The 27,806-nt window shown below is 57.5% G+C and overlaps 1 protein-coding gene across 1 annotated transcript in view; it reads left to right on the top strand.

Annotated features, from left to right (window-relative positions):
• CFAP46 (cilia and flagella associated protein 46) overlaps window positions 1-24,166 on the top strand; it is a 140,898-nt gene extending 116,732 nt beyond the window's left edge. Inside the window, exons 45-59 of the mRNA XM_064371842.1 lie at window positions 4,482-4,579; window positions 5,219-5,295; window positions 5,731-5,861; window positions 6,990-7,111; window positions 7,654-7,736; window positions 8,236-8,403; window positions 17,912-17,985; window positions 18,062-18,122; window positions 18,199-18,234; window positions 18,555-18,657; window positions 20,645-20,757; window positions 21,894-21,975; window positions 22,195-22,331; window positions 22,427-22,507; window positions 23,937-24,166. Coding sequence (XP_064227912.1) covers window positions 4,482-4,579; window positions 5,219-5,295; window positions 5,731-5,861; window positions 6,990-7,111; window positions 7,654-7,736; window positions 8,236-8,403; window positions 17,912-17,985; window positions 18,062-18,122; window positions 18,199-18,234; window positions 18,555-18,657; window positions 20,645-20,757; window positions 21,894-21,975; window positions 22,195-22,331; window positions 22,427-22,507; window positions 23,937-24,064 — 1,494 coding nt within the window. The 3' untranslated portion in view covers window positions 24,065-24,166. The remainder of the gene's footprint in view (window positions 1-4,481; window positions 4,580-5,218; window positions 5,296-5,730; window positions 5,862-6,989; window positions 7,112-7,653; window positions 7,737-8,235; window positions 8,404-17,911; window positions 17,986-18,061; window positions 18,123-18,198; window positions 18,235-18,554; window positions 18,658-20,644; window positions 20,758-21,893; window positions 21,976-22,194; window positions 22,332-22,426; window positions 22,508-23,936) is intronic.
• Window positions 24,167-27,806: the final 3,640 nt, after the last annotated feature.

Below are 27,806 nucleotides of genomic sequence, written 5' to 3' on the forward strand. Positions count from 1 at the left end.
GACGGGGTTTTACCATGTTGGCCAGGATAGTCTCGATCTCCTGACCTCATGATCTGCCCGCCTCAGCCTTCCAGCGTGCTGGGATTACAGGTATGAGCCACCGTGCCCGGCCAAGTTTGGAGCTCTTTAGAGATCTGGTAAGTGGTCGTGACCGGAATGCTGATGGAAGTATGGACGGGAAAGGCCATGCTGATGGGATTTCAGATGGAACTGAGGAGCAAGGTGTTAAAACCTACAATAAGGTCAGCCTCGTAACCTCGTCACATTAGCAAAGGCCTCGGCTGTTGTCGAAGGCTGAACTCGAGGGTGGCGAGAGGGGGCATCTGGCAGAATAAATACTCAAGCAGCAAAGAATCAGCCTGCTGCGTGGCTACTTACAACCACTACATAAGCTGCAGGACGGAAAAATGACTCGAGGTGGAAACTAGCATCAAAAGAGCAGAAGGACGTGGAGGCTCCCGGCCTGGCCATGTGGAGAGTGAAAGGTGCATCCAGGGCCAGAGTAGCAAGGCTCTAGACCATTCGCCAGAAGTCAGCCCGGAGAGAGGGGGCCGGGCGCTGTTCCTCAGAGACCTGCAATTCTGCCCTCCCGTTGCAGGCCTGGAGGCCACAGAGGGCAGAGTTGTTCCGGTGGATGAGCCAGAGGAGCCCTCCACAGGATCCCCGCCCAGGGCCTGCTGGGGACTGTGCTCCCCAAAGTCCAGTGCACTTCTCCTTGGTAGCCCCAGCAGTGGCTTAGGCAGCTCTGGTGCAGACAGACCCACAGCTCAAGAAGATGTGGCCACAGCCTTGGCCACGGCCACGTGGCACAGATTCCACAGGCTTGCAGAGAGCAAGATGGAGGCTTTGCAGCCTCCACCCAGATTTCAAAGGATGCCATTGAAAGCCTGGTTGCCCAGGCAGAGACTCGTCCCAGGGATGGAGCCACCTCAGTCAGCCCCACCAGAGCAAAGCCTACTGCACCCATGAGAGCAAGACCCCCACCAGGACCTCAGAGCTGTGGAGCCACTGGCAGCTTGCAACACCCACCACGGGAAGCTTCGGGCACCAGAATCCAACCCGTGAGAGCAGCCATGTGGGCTGCACCCAACAAAGCCATCAGGGCGGCCCAACCCCCAGCCCGTGTCCAGAAGCAGCAGGTACCGTCGGAAAAGGCCATTCCCTGGCTTTAGGGTGACATCAGCCCTGCGGGGTCCGGGCTTGCTTGGGGCCCGCCACTCCTCTCTTTTCGCCTGTTCCTGCTTTCAAGTGGGAATGTCTCAGGTGGCCCCACCGCTGTATGTCGGAAGAAGAGAACTCGTTTGGATTCCACAGGCTCATAGATAAGACTCTGAACTTTGGACTTTCGAGTTGCTGCTGGAAGAAGTTAAGGCTTTGAGGCTTTGGGGCTCGTATGAATGTATTTGTAGAAGAGAAGGACATGGGTTTTGGGAGCAGAATGCTATGGTTTGAATGGTCCCTCGAAAACTCACGAATGGATTGATCCAATTCGTAGTTTTAGATTCAGGGGTATCCTGGGAGAGGGACGGTGGCTTCACAGAAGAGGAGGAGAGACCTGAGCTGGCACACTCTGCCCCTCGGCACAGGATGCCCTGCGCTGCCCTGGACTCTATGGAGTCCCCACCTGCGAAAAGGCCCTCAGCTGACGTGGCCAAAGCTAACCAGTGCCGGTCCACATGCAGCCACAGCAGAGTCCCCCAGTACCGAGACCTCTCGGAGTGTGTTTTCCAGCCGCGGTGATGTTAAACAGGAAATCAGTAACAAAAATGGGTCTACGAGAAGCACGGTCGCCTTGAAATTAAACAGTATACTTAACAATGATCAAATTAGTCAAAGAAGAAGTCACCGTGGAATTCAGAAAACACTTTAAACTGACTTAGAGAATGAAAATACTACAAATAAAAACTTACGTGACGTAGCTAAAACGGGTTACTGGAAAAATACAGCCTTGAATACAAGAAGAAAGCCAGAAAAAACAAAACTTGATTTAAGCTTTGATTTCAGGAAGCTGGACAACAACCCTATTACATCTAAGAAAAATAAGGACAAGTCGATACATCAGAAACAGCGAAGCCAAAACGAGCAGAGGGGACCCAAGACACGAGCTGGTTCCAGAGAGAAGACAGTGAGATGGAGAGAGCCCTGCTCAGAAAAAAAGAGGAAAGGCCAGTTCTCAGTGAGAAAAAGACCCCTCACCGAGATGGTGCACATGTCGAAAGTTCACAGAGAATGTTCTTTATAGCCTCAGTCCACACAGCTGACACCTGGAATCAAACGACCAACTCCTGAAGGAAACACGGCTCACCAAAGCCGACAGAAGCGGAGAAAATCTTTTCTTTAAAATGTTGCTACGAGGGAGACCCAGACCCCACTGGCTTCACCAGTAAATTCTTCCAAAAACGGAAAGAAGAAAAGCCACTTTCAAAACTCATAGCAAGCAGAAATAAAGCACAAGCTCCCTCTTTTCCTGAGAGGCCCAGTGAACCTCGATGCTGGAAACTTAGCAGGGGCATTGCAAGGAAGGAAAAGCTCTCTCGTCAATATTACACAAAAATCCTAACAAAACGTAGCAGATAAAGCCCAGCAGTCATAAGGGATGCCACATCGGGGTCAAGTGGTTGTATTCCGTGTGGTTTAATATTCAAGAGCAGTCCACATCAGTGCCCGTGTTAACAGAGGGGGAAGGAGACAGATCCTAAGATCGTATTGGCAGGTGCAAAAAAAGGTGTCTTTAAGAATCCAGCATCCACTCATGATTTTTAAAATTAAGATACAAGCAAATGTTCTTAATCCAATAAAGAATATCTCTGCCGCCCTAGCACGCTTCGTATTTAATGTACAGTGTTGACAAGTTTTCCCCAAGAGTGGGAACGCACACCCTCTCAGCACTCGTATTGAATACAGCACAGTGAGAGTCGGAAAGAAATACGACATAGAAAGACCCAGGAGGAATACAGAACTAAGAGGCTGCAGAACTCGAGGGCGGTTCCTCGTTTGTGGCCAGAGGCTCTGCTGTGAAGCCAGCGGTTCTCCCTGTGGCCGAGGGTTCACACACGCTCTTTCTCCTCCCGGAGAGATCTCAGCTCGGTTCCCCTGAGCCATTAGCACGTGACCCAGAGCTGTGTCCGTTGTGGGGATCCTGGGGCCGTGCCACTCCCCTGTGGCCACGGGAGACCCAGCGTGGAAGCCGTGTGAGGGGAAAATGGCACACTGGACTCCACTGAGATGCAGAAGTTCTGTTCATCAAGAACGCCCTGCCTTGCGGGAGTTGAGGGGCAGCCACAGAGAAGGAGAAGATACTGACACTCGGCTGCCTGACACACATGGATGGAGGGCATGCGTCCCTTCTCAGTAAGAAAAAGAGACACTGATGGAAGATGGCACCAGGGTGGACTTTCACAAACTCGGAGATTCGAGTGCCCAGGAAACAATTCGAGTGGCGCTCAGGTTCCCTGGTCAGCAGGGAAATGCAAAGCTGAAGCCTGAGGCAGCTAACCAGTCACCAACCGGAATGACCCAGTTGGAAAAGGAGAACACGGCCAGTGGGGGTGAGACAGGGATGGGGCGGCTGGGGCTCCCTGGGCCTCGTGCCCACCCCTTGGCACAGCAGCTGCTTGGCAGAGTTCTGGCAGAATCGCTGTAGCTGACGCCGCACCTGGCTCCGTGCCCAGGAGAAATGCGTCTGTGCACACGCGCGTCTGTGTGTCCGTGTTTGTCTGCATGTGTGTGCATCTGTGCACGTGTGTGTCTGTGTCCGTGCTTGTCTGCATGTGTGCGTCTGTGCACGCGCACGTCTCTGTCCCTGCCTGTGTGTGTGCGTCTGTGCACGCACGCGTCTCTGTCCCTGCCTGTGTGTGTGCATCTGTGCACGTGTGTGTCTGTGTCCGTGCTTGTCTGCATGTGTGCGTCTGTGCACGCGCGCGTCTCTGTCCCTGCCTCTGTGTGTGCGTCTGTGCACGCGCGTGTCCATGCTTGTCTGCGTGTCTGTGCACGCGCATGTGTCTGTGTCTGTGCTTGTCTGTGCGTGTGCGTGTCTTTGTGAGTGTGCGTCTGCATGCATCCGTGCATCTGTACACGTATGTCTCCATGCGTGGTCTGGAGGACACAGGAAAGAGGACGGAGGGAAAGGCACCACTCGTGGAGGAGGCGCTGGAACATTTTCCGTTTGTTGTTTTGGGTTTAGCAAAGATGCACTTCGCGTCATGCAAATCAGGTTTCTAAAATTAACCGGAGAGAAATGACATTTGGGGGCTGCCGGTGACTCTCGTGTGCCTCTGCTGCCCCCTGGTGGCAGCCCCAAATCACTTCCAGCAGGGCCCCCCCACCCCAAGGGCCCCAGCCCCAGGCAGGCAGGGCACAAATCCCCCGCCATGGATCTGCAGAAAACCTCTGCCTCGAGATCTGCTGGAAATGATGAGAACAGCACAGCGACGTCCGTGCATCCTAAATGCGTCCACTGACGGCTGTTTTTCACAACACAGGCTTGGCAAAATCTCTGCGTCACTGAGCAGCACTTTACCCTCTTGAATGAGATGCCTCCTACCTTTCGGATACTCTTTCTGCACCTCTCACCGGACAGGTAAAGCTGCTCATTCCTGTTGAGGCTGCCCCCACCCCGCTGAGGGCCTTAGAGGGGCAGAGACCCAGCCGTGGGCTGCCCGCACCTCAGCCCCACCCCAGGGAGGCCTGGGACTCGGGAACTGGCCGGCCAGTCCTGATAAGCTGCCGGACAGACACCAGGTACCCCAACTGACACGGGGTGGGGACGGTCCTGGGGTGTGGCACACCCGTCCTGTTCCTCCCGGAGGGAGGTGAAGGGGCACCGCCTGTGACCTGTCGCCTTAACAGGGCCTTTGCGCCTGGTCGGGGTGTCCGGACCTGGAGCACTGTTACGGTGGAGCAGAGAGCAGGACAGCTGTCCTCTCCAGCCCCCGCTGGCCTGGAGCCAGCCGGCTGTGCCTCTGGCAGTGATCACAGAACCCACTGGCCGTGGCCAAGTGCTCAGTGCACGACCCAGCCTATTCTCAGTCCAAGTCCCGGCCGCCCAAGCACACCCAGCCGTGCTGTGCCCCTTGAGGTGTACACGGGGAGGGCCCTGCTGGGGTGCGTGGTCTGCAGAAGTGGCCTCACTGGACCCCTCTGAGGTCCCTGGGGCTGGTGGGCTCCGCGGTGTTTACTCGGGGCTTGCCTGTGACCCTGGCCCGCATCCTGCCAGCAGGTCCCATCTGTACAGCGCTGCCTACGAGAAACCCAAGTTCATTCCTATAGCCAAAGGAAAGGAGCAGCATGTGGGAGGTGAGTGGGGCTGCACGGGGCAGCGGCAGAGCAGGGCTGATGCCTGCCGAGCCTCAGGGCCCCTGCACCCAGGCCCTTTCCTCCCAGAAGCTGAAGGCCCGCCAGGGAGCCCGGCCTGCTGTCCAGGGGGCGTGGCCTGCCCAGCCCTCCGCCCACAGGGATGGAGAGGTCTGTAGAGCCTGTGACATTGGGGAAACAGACAAAATGGGCATGTGCTTCCCCGGGCCCAGGAGGCCCATCCGCTGGCCGTGCAGTGATGTGGCGGCCCGTCCACAGCACGGGCCAGGCTCTGGGGGACCCGACATGGAGGAAGGGGCTTCCGTCCGTGCAGCCTTTCCTGCGGGGACAGCAGCCTTTGCCCAGTGCTCACCATGCACGGTCCAGCTGCCATCCTCAGCCTGGGCAGCGACAGAGGGTGTGTCCATGTCCCCGCAGGCCCCTGCAAGGTGATGCGGCTGGCCATGAGTCCCACGGCCTTCTCCCACCTGCTGGCCTGTGCCCAGGAGTTCCGGAAGCAGATCCAGGCCCAGGTGTACGCAGAGGACCTGCTTCTGAGCACAGGCTTGGTGAGGTCCTCCAGGCTCCAAGCCGCTCTGCCGGGACCCTGTGCTCCCCGCCCCTGAGAGCCAGAACCCCAGGAAGGGGTGGGCAGGGGCAGGACACTGGACCAGGCTGCTGAAGGGCTTGGACCACCCTGACACCAAGGCACTGCCCAACTCCCAGGCCAAGCTCCACGCTGGGGGAGAGCACTTGGGCTCCTTGGCCATGTCTGATCCCTGAAGTGCAGTGGGGCCTGGCCAACTCTGCTCCTCAGAGCTTAGGGTTGCCGGGGCCCAGCTGTCCCTGCAGGCAAGACCATTCCGTGATGCAGGCAGAGGAGACGGGTGGGGGCTGTGGTGTCAGGGTGACCCTCAAGGGGATGGGTGAGGTGACCCCAGGGGATGGGTGAGGTGACACTCCAGGGGATGGGTGAGGTGACACTCCAGGGGATGGGTGAGGTGACCCCCAGGGGATGGGCAGGTGACCCCCCCCAGGGGATGGGTGAGGTGACCCCCCAGGGGATGGGCAGGTGACCCCCAGGGGATGGGTGAGGTGACCCCAAGGGGATGGGTGAGGTGACCCTCCAGGGGATAGGCAGGTGACCCCCCCCCAGGGGATGGGTGAGGTGACCCCCCAGGGGATGGGCAGGTGACCCCCAGGGGATGGGTGAGGTGACCCTCCAGGGGATGGGAGAGGTGACCCCCAGGGGATGGGCAGGTGACCCCCAGGGAATGGGTGAGGTGACCCCCAGGGGATGGGCACGTGATCTCCCCAGGAGATGGATGAGGTGACCCCCCAGGAGATGGGCAGGTGACCCCCCCAGGGGATGGGTGAGGTGACCCCCAGGGGATGGGCAGGTGACCCCCCAGGGTATGGATGAGGTGACCCCCCAGGAGATGGGCAGGTGACCCCCCCAGAGGATGGGCAAGTGACCCCCAGGGGATGGATGAGGTGACCCCCCAAGAGATGGGCAGGTGACCCCCAGGGGATGGGCAGGTGCTGTGGGGCCCTCGCTGCTGAGCCGGGCGCCCTGGTCCACCACGTTGTTCACAGACGGGGCAGGAGCTCGGCCTTTCCGCAGGGTCCTGGCTTCCCTCAGGGTCTGGGCCATGCATGCTCTCTGCTATGCGGGCCTCTTGTTTGGGTTGAGGTAGGAGCCAGAAGGCCTGCAGGCAGAAGAGAAGGAGCCCCCGGCACACAGTCTCAGCAGCGTCCTGGAGGCCCTGGAGGAGCTTCTGCGGCCGCTCTTCCCCATGCTCGGTGTCTCCGAGGCCAGGTACTGGGGATGACACTGAGGCCCAGTCCCCACCACGCTCACGGATGGACACGTGTGCCCGGGGCTGTGGCCAAGCACGTGTGCTTGCTGTGCCTTCTCAGCCGCCTCGTTCCAGACTCTGCACCACGCACCTGCTCCCACGAAGACGTCCTGGTTCTGCCTCCATTCCAGCCTGGCGGAGCACCTCCCACTGCCCACTCCCCGAGGCCCCTCCCGCCCCTGGCCCAAGTGTGGGGTGGGAGGGCAAGCACCTCCAAGGGGCCGTCGGGCTCCTTTGATTTTGGGTGGGAGGGAAGGCAGAGGGGACAGGCACCTGGCACCGTTTAGCTTGGCTGGTGGATCGGAGACGGTCCTGAAATCCTTCTGCTCATCCCAGCCCCGCCTCAGCAGGACCATCCCCAGAGGCGAGCGTGGGGATGTCTCGTGGTGCTGCCGCCTTAGACTGAAGCAGGCTGAGCGGGTGTCACTTATGTAGAGATATATTCTCAGCAGATGTCATCTCTGTCTGTTTCTTAAACCCGAGTATGTGACCTGACTTTCAGAGTGCAGACGCCCATGGCTGTTGCAGATTCAGGGAAGTCCAAGGGTAAAGACAAGGAGAGGAAGCCGTCCACAGGGCCACGGAGTGAGTGCGCACTACGCTCAGCCTGGGGAGCTTGTTCTGCCAGAAGAAGTGGGGGTGGGATCCCCCCACCCAGCCGGGAAAGCCAAGGGGGGTCAGGAGCCCAGGAGTCCCACCCCCACGGCCCTGCAGCCCCTCCCTGTGAGACATCCCTGCAGATGGGGCCCCGGAGGGTTCTGTGCACAGCCTGGACCAGCCCATCCTCCGGGTAGGAGGCTCTGTGCCAAGCCCCCGAGAGCACCCGGGAACCCAGCACAGCTGCCCTCTCGTGGGTGGATTGTCAGCCCCACCACACCACGCGTGCTTGCTAACAAAAGGAGAGAAAGGTGTGATGAGGGGCTGTTCCTGGCCCCATTCCCGGGTGTCTGGAGGAGTTGACGTGGAGTCAAGGCGGGCCACCAGCCTTTCCCAGCAGCAAAGTCAGAAGACGCAGCCCCGCGGCCCGTGGGAGGGGCCTCATCTTCGGGAGCTGATCTCCCTGCACCTGCACTGCCGTTTCCAGACACGGTCCAGCCGGAGGTGGCCGATAAGATCATCCTGGTCGCAGACAGACATCTCCTGGAGCTGCCGCTGGAAGGCCTCTCCGCGTTCGACAAAGGGACAGTTTCCTCTGTGTCCCGAGAATTTTCTCTCCAAATGCTATGGAATCGCCTCCGTAAAGAAGAGACAGGTAGGAACGGCCCTGAGCCACCTTCATGTGTCATTTTAAAATGGAAAATTTAAATTATTTTTCAGATAAAACAATGTTAGCTCCTTTTAAAAAATAATCAGCCAGTGTTGCAACGTTTTTCTAGGCGTTTATTCATTCAAAGGTATTTACAGGATATAAATGCTCACCAGCCTGGGCAACATGGTGAGATTGCGTCTCCACAAGAAACTTTAAAATCAGCCGGGCGTGCACCTGTGGTCCCAGCTACTCAGGAGGCTGAGAGGTGGGAGGATGGCTGGAGCCCGGGAGACGGAGGCTTCGGTGAGCTGAGATGGCACCACTGCACTGCAGCCTGGGCAACAGAGTGAGACGCTGTCAAAAAAAAGCAAAGAAAACATAAACACTCAGAGGGGTTCGTAGAACACCCGCGACGCGCCGGTAACACTCGGAGGGGTTCGTAGAACACCCGCGACGCGCCGGCAACACTCGGAGGGGTTCGTAGAACACCCGCGACGCGCCGGTAACACTCGGAGGGGTTCGTAGAACACCCACGACGCGCCGGTAACACTCGGAGGGGTTCGTAGAACACCCGCGATGTGCTGGTGTCCTGGTGCCGAGCACACAGGGAGGAAGAATTTACCGCTGTTCCTGCCCCCACAAGTCTCTGTTTCAAAGGAGGGAACCGGATGGGTAGTGAGCAGCAGCCTCCCCGTGAGTCGCTCGGTTAGACGGGGAACGCGATGAGGGAGCGTACGGGAGGCCCTGGCCTCGGCCGGGACTCGGGGTGGTGGCGCTGGTGACGGGGTGCTGGCTGTGCACACGGGCCCTGCTTGTGAAGCTTCCCCAGCCCCACGCTTGTGGTGTTGGCAGTTTTCTGCATGTATGTTGCACTTCAATATCAAATGAAATTAAAAATAAATAGACTGGACTTTTGCTTCCCTCTCAGGTGAGATAACAAGGGCCAGATTTGCCCTCCCAGCTGAGACAACTAAAAACCAGAAAAAAACACACGATTGAGTGTTTCCAAACGTTGACGAGCAGGCCGAGCAGGACAAGGGCCCTTGAAAGAGGGGTTGGCTGGCGAGCGCCACGGCCCACCAGCTCTTACGCCCTGGGGAGTTTCCGGGTCACAGTACTGGCAGGGGTGGGGGGTGGGAAGAGCCCAGGGGTCTCCCCGAGTTGAGGACAGGGAGTTTGGAGTCCAGGGACACGGACGGCCGGAAGGTGCAGGGCGGGACACCAGGGAGGAGAGACCTGCAAGGAACGGCTGCTCTGAGAGGTGCAGAGTCCTCGGCGGAGAAACAGCCCACGCCTGTGTGCGCGGCCGGGGTCAGAGGCAGCTCTGCAGCCGGGAAAGACGTGGGCAAACACTGAGAGTGTCTTTCACTGCACGATCTCTTTAGAATATTTTTGAGCAGAAAGTTTAGAGCAAAAGAAAATGCTAATAGTGTGGGGTTTTATAACGTAAATGTGAAATGAGTAGCAGCACACAAGAGGAGAGGGAGCGAGCGGTACTCGCAGAGCGCTGAAGGCGCCGTCCTCCAGAGAACGTGCGCGACGTCGCTTGCAGACAGGCCGTGGGAAAGACGTGAACTGCACACCCTCAAGTAATCGCTCAAAGCAACACGGAGAACAACAGAAAACCCCACAGAGTTTATAACAAATACGTGATGCAGAAGATGAAATGGAATCATAAACACAGTTAATCCGAAAAACACACAGAAAGAGGGGACAGAGGACGGACAGGAAAAATAAAACAGCAAGATAGTCTATTTCAGCCCAACCACATCCATAATCACATTGTCTAAACACCACAGCTGAAAGAAGAATAGCATCGGATTAAATGAAAATTCAGCATTCAAAATGCGCTTCCTCCAAGAAACCCACTTGAAATAAAAAGAAAATGGTGAGTTTAAAAAAAAGGATGAAAAAGCCGTATCTCTTACTATTCAAAGAAGGTCGGCATGGCGAGATGAAATTAGAAAGGTGAAGTTAGGGACCCGGGGTGCAGAGGCCACTCTGTACGAGGAGGAGACGAATTCCTGAAGAGGGTGTGAAGCCCAATTATTAATCCATCAATTACCATCGCTGCGGAATACACCAGATAAAGGCCATGGAGCCACAGAGCAATCGTGACGTACGCAGGGATGGCGGGGCTCAGCATCCCCTTCTCAATAGTGATGGAGGATTTAAACCAGCTTCATGTAACCCACACTTACGTAACGGTGCCCCTCGACAGAGGAATGTATTCCTTTTCCACACACGGAACATTTGACCATGTTCCACCCCAAGTGGAGCCATCAAACAAGCCTCAAAAATCTTAAAGGGTCCAAATTACTCACAATAGGTTCTCTGACCACAGTGGAGTTAAATGAGACATTAGTAACAGAAATCGTGTCTGGAAGACCCCAAACACTTAGAAACTAACTACACTTCTTAAATACCCATGGATAAAAGAGGAAATTGAAAGGGGCATTTAGAAAATACTGCGATCTGAAGGGAAACAACAACAATTTATCGTGATTTGCGGATACCGCTGAGGTGCGAGAAGGAATTTATGGAACTAGGCTGAGGGGAAGAGGCCAGATCAAGGGCGTGCACAGGCGCTGGTTTCATTTTTACAAACGCCTGGGAGAATGTACAAGTCAGAAGGCAGGTAACTCGCTTCCTGGGGTGGGGGGCTGGCGCTGCAGGAGAAGTGGGGGGCAGGGCCACGGGTGCGGGAGGGAGGGTCCTGGGTGTTTTGGGGAAGCCCCAGGGGCAGGGCGTGCCAGGACCTTCGCTGTGGCAGTAACACAGGAGTGCAGTCCAGTCCCACCACGTGGCTCACTTTAAACGCAGGCAGTTTACTGTGGTCACGTGGACTCTGTACTCTGGTGCTCTGACCCTTCCTGTGACCCCAAGTCCTCGAGGAGTCTCCTGCTTGTGAATGGAAATTTTTTACATAAAATACAGAAACAGCAAATTTGTATCAGGGTCATGGAAGCTCGTACCAGAGCACATGGGCGAGGTAGGTCCTGGATGGAGGAAGTCAGTCAGTCAGAGGGCAGAACCCCCGCAGGCGCCGTGTCCAGGGAGGTTCCTCTAGGCCCGGGAGCTCCCGCAGCAGCCAGCCTGGTAGCTTATGGCTGGTCTCCGTGTGATTCTGGCCCACCGGGTGCCCCGTCCATCCACAGGCCACGGTCAGCCCCTTCTCGGAACCTGGTTTGTCCCTCTGGCCGCCGTCCTGCCTTCCCCTAGTGAGCTCCGTGTGGAAGGCATGTCTGCCTTGCATGGCAGGAGGGCACTCAGTGGCCTGGGACTGGCTGGGGCTCAGGCTGGAGGGGATGGGAGTGCAGGGTGGAGAGGCAGGGAGGCCGGAGCGGGAGTTGGTTGGCACAGACATGAGGCTTGCAGAGGTTTCGGAAACCGTGTTTGACAGTGAAGTGTACCACCTCTCTAGAAAAATGCCCCAGTGGAGCTCCAGGCAGGAAGCGGGCCCCGCGCCCACCAAGAGTCACTCCCTCCCCGAGCCCAGCTCACCGCCCACGGCGCCCACCCTCCTGACTGTACTGCAAAGCCAGGGCTTTTTATGACCTCACCTCCAAGATCGGCACCCCGAAATCCTGCAGCCCGGTGTGCCTGTTCTTGAAGTCAGGCCAATGGCATCTGAAGGTGTGCGCTGGGTCCATGTATTCATTGTGTTATTTCCTTTGCTACACAGAAGCTTTTCAGTTTGATGTGATCTCACGGTTCATTTTTGCTTGTGTTGCTGATAATTTTGATGTCATCCAAAAACTTCATTGCCAAGACCAAAATCAAGGAGCTCTTCCCCTGTGTTTCCTTTTAGTAGTTGTGTGATTTCCTGAATCCGTTTTGAGTTGGGTTTTGTAGATGGTATAAGATAAGGCTCCAAACTCCTTGATTTGTGTGTGGATATTGCGTTACCCCAACACCGTTTATTGACGAGACTGTCCTTTCCCCGTTGTGTGTTCTTGACACCTTTGTCAAATATCAGTTGACCCTGAAGGTGTGGGTTTATTTCTGAATTCTCCATTCTGTTCTGTTGGGCCCAGTGTCTGCTTTTATACCAGTACCATATTGTTTTGATTACTATAGCTTTGTAGCATAATTTCAAACCAGGTAATGTGATGCCTCCAGCTTTGCTCTTGCTCGGGATCACTTTGATTATTCAGGGTCTTGTGTGGCTCCTTGTAAATTTTAGGATTGCTTTTCTATTTCTGTCACAAATGCCAGTGGAATTTTGATAGTGCATTGAATCTGTAGGTTGCTTTGGGTAATATGGGCATTTAAAAATATTAATTCTTCCAATCCACGAACACAGGCTATCTTCCCGTGTATTATGTCTCCTTCAATTTCTTTCATCAGTGTCATAGAAAGGCAGCGATCTCTCACTTCATGGTTGAATCTATTCCTAAGTAGTTTGTTCTTTCTGATGCTATTATAAATAGGATTGTTTTCTTAAGTTCTTAATCAGATAGTTAGTTCATTGGTAATGTATAGAAATACTACTGATTTTTGTATGTTGATTTTGTATCTTGCAACTTTACTGAGTTTATTAGTTCTAACAGGTTTTCGGTGGAGTCTCTGAGGTCTTGTGTACATAAGAGCTTGTTATCTGGAAACAGATAATTTCACATCTTTTTTTCTGATGTGTGTGCCTGTTGTTTTTCTTTCCTTTTTAAAATTCTATTTATTGATTTATTAAGATGGAATCTTGCTCTGTCGCCAGGCTGGAGTGCAGTGGTGAGATCTCTGCTCACTGTAACCTCCACCTCTCAGGTTCAAGCGATTCTCCTGCCTCAACATTGGGAGTAGCTGGGATGACAGATGCTTGCCTCCACGCCCAGCTGATTTTTGTAGTTTTAGCAGAGATGAGATTTCACCATATAGTCAGGCTGGTCTCGAACTCCTGACCTCAGGTGATCCACCCACCTCGAGCTCCCAAAGTGCTGGGATTACAGGTGTGAGCCACTGCACCCTGCCACTCCCAGGCATTTTGCTTTTCTTTCTTCCTTGTTTTTGAGATGGGATCTTGCTTTGTCGACCGAGCTAAAGTACAGTGGCCTGATATTGGCTCACTGCAACTTCTGCCTCCTGGGTTCAAGCAATTCTCCTGCCTCAGCCTCCCAAGTAGCTGGGATTACAGGTGTGTGCCACCACGCACGGCTAATTTTTGTAGTTTTAGTAGAGATGAGGTTTCACTATATTGGTCAGGCTGGTCTAGAACTCCTGACCTCAGGTGATCCACCCACCTCAGGCTCCCGAAGTGCTGGGATTACAGGCGTGAGCCACCACGCCCGGCCTGTTATTTCTCTTTCTTGCCTCGCTGCTCCGGTGGGGACTTCAGCGCTGCTTGAATAGAAGTGGCAAGGGTGGGTTTCCCCCCCTCGTTTCTGGTCTTAGGTGAAAAACTTCGTGCTTTCCACTGTTAGCTGTGGTTTGTCGTTAGGTGTGTTTGGGGTTTTTAGTCTTTGTTCTCCTCATGATCATAAAGATATTCTCTCATGATATCTTGTAAATCCATCTCTTTTTTTCCCCAGCTTTCACATTTCTACCTAAGCGCCATCTGAGATGGACTCTGGAGTGTGAGGTGGAGTTTACGTTGTTTTTCTATGAGGGGATCCAGCTGTCCGCACATCGTGTGTTGAAACGTCCTTCCCTTCCCCACTGCCCGGCGCGGCCACCACCGTCATGGCAGGGGCAGAACAGGAAAGAAGCGGCCGGGCTAGATGCTGCAGCACCGCTGTGGTTGGCAGGATGCCGGCCGTCCAGAGGTGCCCACGCCCCAGCCCCGGTGCCCGTGAGCCTGCGAGGTGGCGTGGTCCAGGGGCTTCGCAGATGCAGTTCCAGACTTGAGATGGGAGGCGCTCCTGGGGATCTGCGTGGGCCCAGGTGATGACCAAGTCCTCACACCAGGGAAGCAGGAAGGCCAGAGAAGAGCTTGGGGGCTGCGCTGCTGATGGTGAGGATGGAGGGCATGGCCAGGAGCCAGGAAAGGATTCTCCCCAGGAGCCTCCAGGACCAGCGCGGCCGGGCGCCGCCGCCATTGTGACTCAGTGCCCCCCATTCCGACCTCTGAGCCCAGAACCATCAGACAGGAAGCAGTGCCGCGTTAAGCCCCCGTTTTTGTGATAAATGGTTAACGGCGGCCACGGAAACTCACAGAACCCTCACCGCAGAGTGACCGAAAGCCGGGCTGCAGTCATTAGGTCTTTGAAACGCTACCAAGTGGCCACAAAAGGAAGAATTAGACTGAGCCTTGAAGTGTCCTCGGAGCCATGAACTACTGAGTCGGAGGCACTGCCAGGTGTCAGCACTGCAGCAAAGCGTTAAGGGCGCCCCAGTGTGCAAAGTCCAAACGAACAGAGAAGGAAGAACGGATGGAGAAGCACACAGAAAAACAGGACAAATAAAAAGAAAGAAGTCAGACAGTGGAAGTTGGCCCACTTATGTCGCACATCAACGTGGGAAGTGAAAGTTCCTCTTCAACTCAGCCGGGCGCGGTGGCTCACGCCTGTAATCCCAGCACTTTGGGAGGCCAAGGAGGGCAGATCACGAGGTCAGGAGTTCAAGACCAGTCTGGCCAACACAGTAAACCCTGTCTCTACTAAAAATACAAAAATTAGCTGGGCGTGGTGGCAGGCGCCTGTAATACCAGCTACTTGGGAGGCTGAGGCAGGAGAATCTCTTGAACCTGGGAGGTGGAGGTTGCAGTGAGCCGAGATTGTGCCACTGCACTCCAGCCCGGGCGACAGAGCCAGACTCAGTCAGGAAAAAAATAGGATAAATCATAAGTGTGCTAATAACTGTTTGTTAAGCCCTATGCTATGTAGCTATTAGACATGCCATGCTTACAGGCACGTAGTATATTCTACGTCCTTGTACTTTAACAAAGATGTGCTCACAGGCATGTCCCAGCTCACAGCCTATGCCCCTTACCTGTTTAAAGGTTTTCAGTTGTTAGCCAGTCAGGTTTTAGTTTAGATTGTGAGGTCTGGCTCCGGCCAATGGAGATCAGACACAGCAGTGAGGACGACCCCAGATGCGTGAGGGAGAAATATGTCTGCTTTCCTTTGTTCATTGTACTCTCATGGCAAGATGGCTAGCGAGGGTACCCTTCCTGCAGTCCAGGAAGTAAGAATTGCTTGTTAAGTAACAGATCTTTTGTCTCAGTGCTGATTTTTCTTTGTGGCACCGAGCATCCGTTTCCCACGTTCAAAAAAAGGTCAATTGGCCAACCCTGCCAATGAGACGACAGAGGCAAGAAGAGGGTGCCAGTCACATGCAGTTTGCAGGAAACACGCCCATCAAAAAGGACCCACATGAGTTAAAGGAAGAGAAGTAAAAATGAGTAAATATTTAAAAGTAACCAGGAGGGTCAGCGTCTGCCTCGCACAGGAAACAGACTTTAGAGCCAGGCGTTATCAGGGACGTGGCCATCGTGAGAAAGGTTCGACTCCTCAGACGGTGAAACAGCCTCCAAATACAAGAAGCAAAAACTGTGGGGCGCGGCCGCCGGCTGGTCCCGACGCTGGGAGATTTCGCAGCTCCTGGATTACCGACGCATCTGACAGACAAAGCAAAAAGAGAGGGGATTCAGGGCAACGTGATTAACCGTCTCGGCGTGAGAGAGACGTGGAACTCTGTGCCTAGAACGTGGCGTTCTGCGACCTTTTCAAGTACACTGGGAACAATCCCTAAATGGAGAGGCAGGTCCCACCGTGTCTCAGACACAGGCAGACGGCCCACACCTGAGGCGCAGCGTGATGAGAGCAGAAAGCAGCTCCCGAGGTGCATCTTTTCCATCCTGTACGTTTGAAAATTCAAGACCACACTTCTGAATATCTCACGGGACTCAGAAGAAATGATGTGATCGTGGAAATGTCAAAAATCAGCGAGACATTGCTAACCTGACTTAGAAGGCGCTGCAGCTGTAAATGGCAACGTTAGAACCGGAGAAGCGCCCGGAATCCATAAGCTCAGCACCGATTTGAGAAGTCAGAGCGCGAAGGCAGAGTAATCCGACGACAAGCGGGAGAGCAGATGCAGAAAGTCCCCGAGGCGACACCAAGGAAACAACGACGCCCCAGAGAAGACCGATGAGAATGTCAGAAATGGAGGGACACAGCCCTCAGCGCACACCAGAGGCTACGGGATAGCCAAGGAGCAACTTTGTGCCAATACAGTGAAAGCCCTGGGCAGCAGGGACGACATACTAGGAGCAAACGCTTTCAGACTCCAGGAAGAACGGAAAGCTGAAAGTCTCATAACCAGCAAAAAAGGACATCCGTGGATTTAGTCTTCTCACAAAAAAAAAAAATACCAGTTTTTCCATGTTTTCTCTGACTTCTGCCAGACTGTCAAGAAACAGATGATGTCAGTGTTAGATTAATCTCCCCAGTAACAGAGAAGTCGGCAGCTCCTCCCATCCTTCCCCGCTCCTCCCAGACTGCTCCAGAGCAGCACAAAAAATACACACAAAGATAAGCTGTCATCTCTCAGCTCAGCCTTTTTGCTCCCCTTCTTCCCTCCCTGACGGGGTCTCGCTCTGTCACCCAGGCTGGAGTGCAGTGGCACAATCATAGCTCACTGCAGCCTCAACCTCCTGGGCTCAAGCAGTCCTCCCACCTCAGCCTCCCAAATAGCCAAGACTACAGGCATAGGACACCATTCCCAGCTAAGTGTCTTTTTAGAGACAGGATCTAACTATGTTGCCCAAGCTGGTCTTGAACTCCTGGGCTCAAGTGATCCTCCCACCTCAGCCTCCCAAAACACTGGGATTATAAGGCGTGAGCCACTGTGCCCGGCTCCAGTTTAACCCTAAAATGCTACAAATGTCCTAGAACAGATTGCAGGAGGAACAGTCGTACAAACATTTCAGTCAGCACAGGGTAAAAGCATTCGATAAAATGTATACGTCTACCTCGTAAGCCGGGAACACAACACAATGCCCCATCCTAATAAAGGAATCTGTCGAAAGCTAGAGACAGCCTCCTTCCTAACGGGGCTCCCTTAGAAAGGGGGTCGGGCAGTGAGCCCCATCCGTGCGTCCATTCCACTGTCCGCTGGAGGCCCCAGCACAGGCACACAGAAAGGAAAGAAAAGACGGGGCAGAAGCAGGAGGGAGCGGCCGGGCTTCCCAGGCACACAGCTGTCTACGCAGAACCAGCAAAAGAAAGCGTTGGTGTAGACGGGCAGGTTGGAAATCCCTGCACAGAAGGCCTGGAACCGGCGAGGGGCCCAGGCACTGGTGAGCACGCAGTGGCCCGTGTGAGTGGTCAGCCGGCGGGCCTTGGAGCCCGCAGGGAGCGGTTCTTCCTTGGGGATTTTTCCCCAGCCCTGTGAGCCTTTGCTTTTGAGGGGTTATTCCCATGTCAGCTTTACAAAAATTGAAATCGCTTGTTCTCACTGCTTGGTTTTTTTCGTTGAGGCGGAAGTTGTGCAACATGAAATCGTCCGACGGCGTGGGGCGCGGGGACGGCCGCCTCCGCTGCAGCCAGACACCCCTCCTCTTTCTTGTCTTCAGCAGAAGGTGGCGTGAAAAAGGAAGGGAGAAGCAGAGATGCCAAAAAGAGACGCCTAGCGAAGAAGGGCAAGAAGGTGGGTGGGGCCTGTGGCGGGGGATCTGGCGGGCGGGCACAGCGGGACCCTGCGTGACCCTGGTCTGTGGTTACAGGGCAGCTTCCCCCGGGTCATCCCCCCCGACTGCGTCATAGTCGACTCAGACAACTTCAAGTGTATCCTTTGATGGACGTGGGGGCGGAGGGCCCAGACCCCGCCCCATGCTCCTGTTTCTCCTTAACTGGAACTCAGTCATCGTGGACCCGTGTGAGGAGGCCCAGGGCCCAGGTGGGTGCTGCACAGGGCTCCCCGCTCAGGCACACGCTGGCCTCCGCCTCCTGCTGGCCTGCGGTGGTGGGTAGCAGCTGGTACCCGCCTCCTTGAGGTGCTGAAATCAGCATACGTGCTTGCCCTGTTTCGGCTTTAAATATTTTAATTTGTTGGGGTTTTCTCTCTTGCTAGCCTGGTTCTACCATAACCCTACTGGCGCATGGCAGGGCACTGACATATCCGCCCGCCTTCGCTGTGACCCCTCCCCAGGGACCCCGGCCCTGCGCACCCGTGGGTGACAGAGCACGTCATGTGTCTCCGCCCCATTCTCCTTGTAGAAATGCTGACTCCTGTCTCCATCACCCAAGAAATTTTGGAAAGATTCCAAGACACATTCACGTCGCGATGGGTGGGACATCTGGGAAGCAGGCAGTTTCCCAGGTTCGGAGCTGGGTTCCCAGGAGCTGTTTGCATGTGTCGGGTCTCAGGGGTCCAGCGAGGAGCCACTGCTCCCACCCCGGGCTCCCTGGGTCTGCCCTGTCTTAAGTCCCACCAGGCACAGCACACAATGCCTAGACAGACCTGGCTCCTTGAGTCCTCACAGAGACTGGGCGAGGGGCACTGTTACCCACTTTACAGATGGTGACCCGGGGCCCCCAGCGTCACCGATAGCACATGGTCCAGCAGCAGGGGCCGCCTCTTCACCCCCAGCACTGCAGCCGCTCCACAGACCAGTCACAGACTGCCCCCCAGGTGCCCTCGGGGTTCCGTGGTCCAGAGGGGTCCAGAAGCACCAGCAGAGAACCAGAGCAACCAGGGAGGGAGCGCCACGGGTGGGAGGGGGTCCTTCCATGTCGCAGGCTCCATGCCAGGGGCGGGGCTTCAGGGACAGGTGTGTGAAGCACAGGTGTGTACAAGGGGCACAGGTGCAAGGGCAGGTGTGTGCGGGGGCAGGTGTGTGCGGGGGCAGGTGTGTGCAGGGGCGGGTGTGTACACGGGTGGGTGTACAGGTGTGTACAGGAGCAGGTGTGGGGGCGGGTGTGTGCAGGGGCAGGTGTGTGCGGGGGCAGGTGTGTGCGGGGGCAGGTGTGTACAGGGGTGGGTGTACAGGTGTGTACAGGAGCAGGTGTGTGCGGGGGCAGGTGTGTGCGGGGGCAGGTGTGTACAGGGGCAGGTGTGTACAGGGGTGGGTGTACAGGTGTGTACAGGAGCAGGTGTGTGCGAGGGCAGGTGTGTGCGGGGGCAGGTGTGTGCAGGGGCAGGTGTGTACAGGGGTGGGTGTACAGGTGTGTACAGGAGCAGGTGTGTGCGGGGGCAGGTGTGTATGGGGGCGGGTCTACAGGTGTGTGTGGGGGCAGGTGTGTGCAGTGGTGGGCAGGGGTGTGCAGGGACAGGTGTGTGGGGGGGCAGGTGTGTGCGGGGGCAGGTGTGTATGGGGGCGGGTCTACAGGTGTGTGTGTGGGCAGGTGTGTGCAGTGGTGGGCAGGGGTGTGCAGGGACAGGTGTGTGTGGGGGCAGGTGTGTGCAGGGGCAGGTGTGTACAGGGGCGGGTGAACAGGTGTGTGCAGGAGCAGGTGTGTGCGGGGGCAGGTGTGTACAGGTGTGTGCAGGAGCAGGTGTGTGCAGGGGCAGGTGTGTGCAGTGGTGGGCAGGGGTGTGCAGGGACAGGTTGTGCAGGGGCAGGTGTGTATGGGGGCGGGTCTACGGGGGTGGGTCTACAGGTGTGTACAGGAGCAGGTGTGTGTGGGGGCAGGTGTGTGCAGTGGTGGGCAGGGGTGTGCAGGGACAGGTGTGTGGGGGCAGGTGTGTACGGGGCGGGTCTACAGGTGTGTGCGGGGGCAGGTGTGTGCAGTGGTGGGCAGGGGTGTGCAGGGACAGGTGTGTGCGGGGGCAGGTGTGTGCAGTGGTGGGCAGGGGTGTGCAGGGACAGGTGTGTATGGGGGAGGGTCTACAGGTGTGTACAGGAGCAGATGTGTGCGGGGGCAGGTGTATACAGGGGCGGGTCTACAGGTGTGTGTGGGGGCAGGTGTGTTGGGAAGCGGGGCTGCAGGGGCAGGGTTGGGGTCGGGTATGGAAGGAGGGAACCCTGGTCTGGTCACCGTCTCCCCTGCCTGGAGTACTGGGGGTACCCTCCACATGCTTGGCATTGGGAAAGCCCCTCCTAGCGCTTCCCACAGCCAGCCCTGCCCGGGGAAGGGGTGTTCGTTCCAGCACAGAAGTCCATGCTCACGGCGAGTCCAGCTGACTAGGCTTCATCCTAACCCATGATCAGAGCACAGAGGACAGAGGCATGGGCATTGGGAAAATGAAAGAAAGTTGTGTTTAACGCGCAAACGGGATGGGCGTGTGTGGCCTGCTTGAAGAATGCGCGCTGGGGTCTGGCGCAGGTGCGTGGCCGCTGTTCACCCACGCTCTCCTCTCTCTGCAGCCAGGCCCAGTGGGAGCAGGCCCTGGGCAGCTGCAGCGGCTTCTTCTTCTATGGGATGGAGCGCTTCCTGTCCCATGTAGTAGTGGAGAGATTGGTCGCCATGAACTTGCAAGGTGAGAGGGGTCCTCTGGCCACCCCTCCACGGGCACAGGACAAATCCATCTGAGGGCAGAGCAGGGCCACCGTCATCTGCTGTGGCCACAGGCCCCTCCTGTCTGCAGGTGGACGGCCCACACAGATGTGGCAGCCACGGGGACTTCTGCCCCCCTTCTTCATTTCTCAGAGTGTCCCCACTCCCCCTGCCCAGCTTTTCAGACCTGGCAGGCCTGTCAGTGCTGGGCCCAGGATCTCAGGAAGGATGGGGTGGGCAATTCAGGACCTTGCTGGTCACGGCCCCTCCCTCAGGGCTCCTGTAGTCTAATCGTGGGCACTTGGGGCCTCGCCTTCCCCTTCACTGTCCACCGGCATGGAGGGTCTGCCAGGTGTGGCCCTGCTGTGTCTGGCACAGTGACACCCCAGCCAGCTCCAGGATGGGGGGCTTTTGGCAGGAGGTGGGGACAGCACAGCAGGCTGAGGGTGTGGCATGAGTGTGGCAGGCGTGACCGCCGTCTCGAGCACACGTGTAGGGGCACATCACCCCATCACGCGCCACGGCCTGAGGGCACCGACAGAGACAGCAGCCTGCCCTGGTCAGCAGGCACGACCACTTGGACACCGCAGGGTGAGCGGTCAGGAGGCAGGCGTGGCTCAGCCCTGTGCCAAGGCCACCTCCCTGTCTCAGCTACTATGGCTGCCACCCTACCAGGATGACCCTGTGTAGGGCCAGCCCACTCGCTGTGACCTTCTCTCACGGGGCTGCAGATGGCTCCGCTGTGTGGGGTTGGTGGGAGCCTTTCGGGGACCTGAGAGGTGTGCTCCCTGTGAGGTGCGTGGGCCTCATGGGGGCACTGAGACCACCCTGCAGGGCAGAGGAAGGCAATGAGGGGTGCCCAGGTGGGCTTCCCACCACTTCCTCTTGCCTGCACAGTCATCTGGAGGAGGCTGTGAAGGGTCTGGGCTCCTGAGGCCCGCCGGGTTCACTGTGGCCAGGGTGTCCCTGGAAAGAACCTGACAGTTGTGAGGTTGGAGCCTGAAGCTGAGTGGCCAGCATGCTACGGCCCGGAGGCACAGGCCCCCCACACTCCCACCCCTGCGTCGGGCCACGGCTGCTGAGCCACCCTTCCTGCCCTTACCCCCTTCCCGTCGGCAGAGTGCCAGGTGCTGGTCCTGCTGGACCTGGCTCGGTCCTACCAGAGCATGAGGCGGCACGTGGAGAGCTCGGAGTACAGGAGGTGCCTGGCTGCCCGGGGGAGGAGGTGCAGAGGGCGGAGAGGTCAGATGGGGGGCAGGGGGTGCCACAGGAGAGCAGGGACTCAGGGGACGGGTTTCAAGAACTGTGAGAGCCGCTGGGGCGCACGTGCATTCCATCAATTGGGCAGATGCGTGTGCATAGGGAGGGGCGGCTCAGCTGGGCCCCCTGGCGCCAGCCCACAGGAGCCGGGTCCCCGCAGCGCCTCAAAGCCGTCCCTGGAGGATCCTGTCGACGTGGCCATCCTGCTGAGCCTGGTGGGGGTCAAGAGCATCCTGGAGAACCAGTGGTCCACACTGCTGCAGGACAACGCGCTGCGGGCCAGCGTCCTTTGGGAAAGTGCGTGGGCGCCGGGCACCCCGGGCCTGTCCCGCAGCCCTTCAGCAAGGCTGCCAGGGTGTCCACGCCTGCCTGAGGGGTCGCTTCTCCCGTAGATCTGTTGGCCGTCGGGAAGCCAGTTGGAGAAACGGTGCGCCTCCTTCAGGAGATGAGCGGCGATGAGGCGGTGAACCAAGGTGAGGGGGGCGGCCGGCACGTCCTTCAGCGCCCTCCGCAGCCACTGCCCGTGGGACACGTGCTCCCCACAGCCCTCCAGGGACACGTGTCTCGGCTTCCCCGTGGGGAACTGGGATTCCAGACACTAGCTAGGAGCCAGAAAGAGGAGGGCTTGTTCTCGCCTGGAAGTTGCCTGCGTCTCTGCACTGCCCCAGCCCCCCACAGTGGCACAAGCCTCAGCAGTGACGCCCGCAATGCCGTGGCTCCGGAACCCAGAGGGAAAGCGTCGCGGTCATCAGAGACCGCGACAGCTCCAGTCACGCGAACCCCACGAGCCTGGGGCTCTCTGGGAACCAGTGAGAAATCCAGGGGGCAGCTGTGCCAGGCCCCTCCCACAGCGAGGGCCGGACATCCCCTGGATGTGGCCAGGAGTCCCCCCCTGGGAAGAGGCCTCCTGGAAGAGGAATGCATGGGCCGAGGGTGGAGAGCAGCCTGACTGTCACATCACACCCAGCGCCTGTCCCTCTCACGGCCTCACAGGGGAAACGTCGGGAAGGGGCACAGGACATGGTCTGTTCTCAAACACGGACAGGCGGAACCCCACCCACTCATCCTTCAGAGTCAGCAAAACCCTCCTGCCATGGTGGGGGGAAGCGCAGAGAGGAGCTTCACGGGACCCTGAGTCGAAGCGCTCAGCAGCGCACGGAAGGGGTGGTCTGCCCCGCCTAGGAAGGCGTCCCCCCACCGAGGCCTTCAGTGGCCGCCACCGGCCAGGAGCTTACCGTGTAGAGAGCACGTGGTCCACAGTCTGGGGTGCCGGGCCCAACGACCCGTGCTTGTCGGGGGAGGGAGGGAGCGAGAGGCAGGAGGAAGGCGGACGGAGCGCACGCTTGTCCTGCAAACGCGGAGCCGGGTGCGGACACAGAGGCCGCCGTGGCGTGGCTGGTGTGGCGCTCTGCAGGGGAATCCGGGAAGGGCAGGGCCAGGCCCGAGTTGTTCTGCTGCTGCCGCTCAGCCGTGACCTGCAAGCTCCTGTCCCCATAGTGCAGGCCTGAGCCCAGGGGACCGACGCTGTTGAGAAGGAAGGGGCAGCAGCCACACCCTAGACGGCCGCCCCCCCCAGCAAAGCAGCTCACCCGGCCGAGGGGTGGATCGGGGACAGTGGGCTTCGGGTCAGGGGGTCCAGTCCTGGTGCCATCACCCGGCTGTGCGGGGCCTTCCTGCCCTGACCCTCCTGGGCCTGGAAACTGTTGGTGACTTGGACACCTCGGTGCAGGAGGGGTGTGCACGTGGTGGGGGCGCCCTGGGAGGCCTGGCGGATGGCAGTGTGTTCCCCTCGGCACCCTCAGTCGGGGCACCTGCCATGCCCGCCCCTGTGCCCTGGCCCTCGGCCAAGCTGGACGTCCTGCGGGTCCTCGGGGTTCACGGCTCCCGTCCCTCCCTCCACAGACGAGGCTTCTCAGACCTTGAAGGACAAGGTGCTCCTGCTGCTGCAGCCGCGGCTCCAAAGCTCCGAGCTCCTTCCCACCACGCTCAACTTGGTCCTGTATGGGCTGCCACACCAAGCCGTCGGGTAGCGCGGCTGTCCTTCGCCCTGCCCCTCTGCCAACCCACAGCCCTCCATCCCCACCTCCCGGCCCTCTCTCCCCAGCCCTTAGCGCGGCCTCAGCCTGAGACCTCCCCCGCCCCGTGCCCTCCTGCCGGGCAGTCGCCTGGACCTCAAGCTGTGCCTGCCCGTGTGCGCCATGGGGTCTGTGTCGGGGCTGGAGCTGCGTCTCTCCCTAGGGCCGGGACAAGGGCGGCCTCCCATCGGGAGGCTTCCACAGCCGGCGGGCTCATTTATGCTGGCAGCAAAACTGCCTTTCCCTGGGGAGGAGGCCCCCCCGGCAGAGCCCCAGGAGACAAAGCCTCTCAGCACTGCGCCGGTGCTGGGTCGCTCAGACCAGGAGGACGGTTAGGACCTGTTAGGCTGGTTTTGATTTGAGTGTTCTAGTAAACAACAAAAGCCAGTCTCTGTGTGTGGTCTCTGGGACCCGAGGCTGTGTGTGTGGTCTGTGAGTCTGTGTGTGTGGTCTCTGTGAGTGTCTGTGTGTGGTCTGTGAGTCTCTGTGTGTGGTCTGTGAGTCTGTGTGTGGTCTCTGTGAGTGTGTGTGGTCTGTGAGTCTCTGTGTGTGGTCTCTGTGAGTCTGTGTGTGGTCTCTGGCACCCGAGGCTCTGTGTGTGGTCTGTGAGTCTGTGTGTGGTCTGTGAGTCTCTGTGTGGTCTCTGTGAGTCTGTGTGTGGTCTCTGGGACCCGAGGCTCTGTGTGTGGTCTGTGAGTCTGTGTGTGGTCTCTGTGAGTGTCTGTGTGTGGTCTCTGTGAGTGTGTGTGGTCTGTGAGTCTGTGTGTGGTCTGTGAGTCTCTGTGTGTGGTCTCTGTGAGTGTCTGTGTGTGGTCTCTGTGAGTGTGTGTGGTCTGTGAGTCTCTGTATGTGGTCTGTGAGTCTCTGTGTGGTCTGTGAGTCTCTGTGAGTCTGTGTGTGGTCTCTGGCACCCGAGGCTCTGTGTGTGGTCTGTGAGTCTCTGTGTGTGGTCTGTGAGTCTGTGTGTGATCTGTGAGTCTCTGTGTGTGGTCTCTGTGAGTCTGTGTGTGGTCTCTGGGACCCGAGGCTCTGTGTGTGGTCTGTGAGTCTCTGTGTGTGGTCTCTGTGAGTGTCTGTGTGTGGTCTCTGTGAGTGTGTGTGGTCTGTGAGTGTCTGTGTGTGGTCTGTGAGTCTGTGTGTGGTCTGTGAGTCTCTGTGTGTGGTCTCTGTGAGTGTGTGTGGTCTGTGAGTGTCTGTGTGTGGTCTGTGAGTCTCTGTATGTGGTCTGTGAGTCTCTGTGTGTGGTCTCTGTGAGTCTGTGTGTGGTCTCTGGGACCCGAGGCTCTGTGTGTGGTCTGTGAGTCTCTGTGTGTGGTCTCTGTGAGTGTCTGTGTGTGGTCTCTGTGAGTGTGTGTAGTCTGTGAGTCTGTGTGTGGTCTGTGAGTCTCTGTGTGTGGTCTCTGTGAGTCTGTGTGTGGTCTCTGGGACCCGAGGCTCTGTGTGTGGTCTGTGAGTCTCTGTGTGTGGTCTCTGTGAGTGTCTGTGTGTGGTCTCTGTGAGTGTGTGTGGTCTGTGAGTGTCTGTGTGTGGTCTGTGAGTCTGTGTGTGATCTGTGAGTCTCTGTGTGTGGTCTCTGTGAGTCTGTGTGTGGTCTCTGTGAGTCTCTGTGAGTGTCTCTGTGAGTCTCTGTCTCTGTCAGTGTCTCTGTGAGTGTCTGTCTCTGTGAGTGTCTCTGTGAGTCTCTGTCTCTGAGTGTCTCTGTCTCTGAGTGTCTCTGTGAGTCTGTCTCTGTGTCTCTGTGAGTCTCTGTCTCTGTGAGTGTCTCTGTGAGTGTCTCTGTGAGTCTCTGTCTCTGAGTGTCTCTGTGAGTCTCTGTCTCTGTGAGTGTCTCTGTGAGTCTCTGTCTCTGTCAGTGTCTCTGTGAGTCTCTGTCTCTCAGTGTCTCTGTGAGTGTCTCTGTCTCTGTGAGTGTCTCTGTGAGTGTCTCTGTGAGTCTCTGTCTCTGAGTGTCTCTGTGAGTCTCTGTCTCTGTGAGTGTCTCTGTGAGTCTCTGTCTCTGTCAGTGTCTCTGTGAGTGTCTCTGTGAGTGTCTCTGTCTCTGTGAGTGTCTCTGTGAGTCTCTGTCTCTGTGTCTCTGTGAGTCTCTGGGACTTGGGGTGGCTCTGGTGGGTGCTTCTGGCCCAGCCTTAGCACTGCTGCCATGGACACCAGCACCTTCTGGGATGCTGGCCCGTGAGAAACGCACCACTTGAACCCAGCAGCTTTCCAGTGTATGCTGGGGGGTGTCACGCCAGCCCAGGCAACATCCCCTGCACACACGCAGGGCACCTCAGATGGAACCTTCCAGAACAGGGAGGCTCGTGGTGGCAGGGTCTGTGTCGACAGGTACCACGTGGAGCTTCCCGTGCAGAGCTTTCCTGTGAACATTCCTGGTGGGCTGCAGCATCCGGGGGTCCCGGGGAAAGGGACGTGCCTTCCAGATGGCCCTTCTGGATTTCTGGATATGTCTGTCCCAAACTGGGCGGGTGGGTGGGAGCTGGGGGGTCGAAGGGTGTATTGGTCCATGGGAGGCCATGGGGTCTGCAGAGCTTTCTGGAGAGAGGCCCTCCCAACACACATGGGCTCTGACCAGGACCAGGGAAGGCTCAGGACAGCCCTGAAGGGCGGAAGCGTGAGCCTCGAGTGCCCAGCCAGCGCTCCAGCGCCCCCTCCACATGGGGCCACGTGGGCCTGTTTCTTCAGCCTGAGACCCAAAATGTGAAGGCCAGGGGGCAGCCCCCTCCCGCTGAGGGCAACAGGAGCTTGGCCACGTGAGATCAGGGCTGCCTGGAAACCTCAGTGTCCTCCGTGTCTGATGGGGAGCAGGGGTCACGGTGCTGTGAGGGGGAAGGGTCTGCTGAAGGCCTTCCTGCCCACGCTGTGCCCGTGAAGGCCACTCACCCAGCTCGGCGCCCACCCAAACTCCTGCCGGGTGCCAATGCCAGGCCAGCAATAGCAAAGACAGCTGGGTCAGGACAGGCGGCCCCAAAATGACCTAGAATAGGTCTACGTACCTATTCCCGGATAGGGAATTTTTAAAGAATAAAGATGACATGAAATGCTGGAGAAGACGCCGATAAACAGACTCTCACACACTGTGCTACAGCCCCTTTGGAAAACGGTTTACCTGATTCTTTAAAGCCACAGCCCAGCAATGGCACCTATGGGTGTTTAGCCCAGACAGCAGGAAATGCACTTCCACACAGACGCATGCACGCGTGTTCACAGCAACCCCACGTCCGTCCACAAGCAAACGGTCAAACTCTGCTCTGTCCACTTGGAGTTAACACCGCCCAGCAGCAGCGGCAAAGGGACGGCGGCTCCGGCCTGACGGGCCTCCAGGAGTTGGGCCGAGGACAAAGCCAGCACCAGAAGCGTCACAGGCTGCAGCAGGCAGCTTGCACAGCATCTCACAACGGTGGCGCTCTGGCGCTGCGCGGTTAGTGTGCCAGGCTCGGGGGCCACCGCTGACCCACCCGTTGTGGGTCTTGATTGTGGCAGCAGCACCAGTCCCTACTGAGAAAGGAACGCCTGTACGACGTGGTGAAAACAGACCACGGCGCCCGCAGTTCACCCACAGCCTGAACCGACCTCGCTTCCCGGCTTTGCCGTTTGCTGCAACCGTGCACGGCGTCGCGGCCGGAAAGGCTGGGGAGCGGGCGCCAGGCGCTGCGCCCTGTTTCTGCAACTTCCTGTGAATCTGTAATTAATTTGACGT

This window comes from Aotus nancymaae, unplaced genomic scaffold (genome assembly GCF_030222135.1).
Source record: "Aotus nancymaae isolate 86718 unplaced genomic scaffold, 86718_ANA_hifiasm-v0.15.2.pri h1tg000193l, whole genome shotgun sequence".
In the NCBI taxonomy this organism is placed as follows: domain Eukaryota; kingdom Metazoa; phylum Chordata; class Mammalia; order Primates; family Aotidae; genus Aotus; species Aotus nancymaae.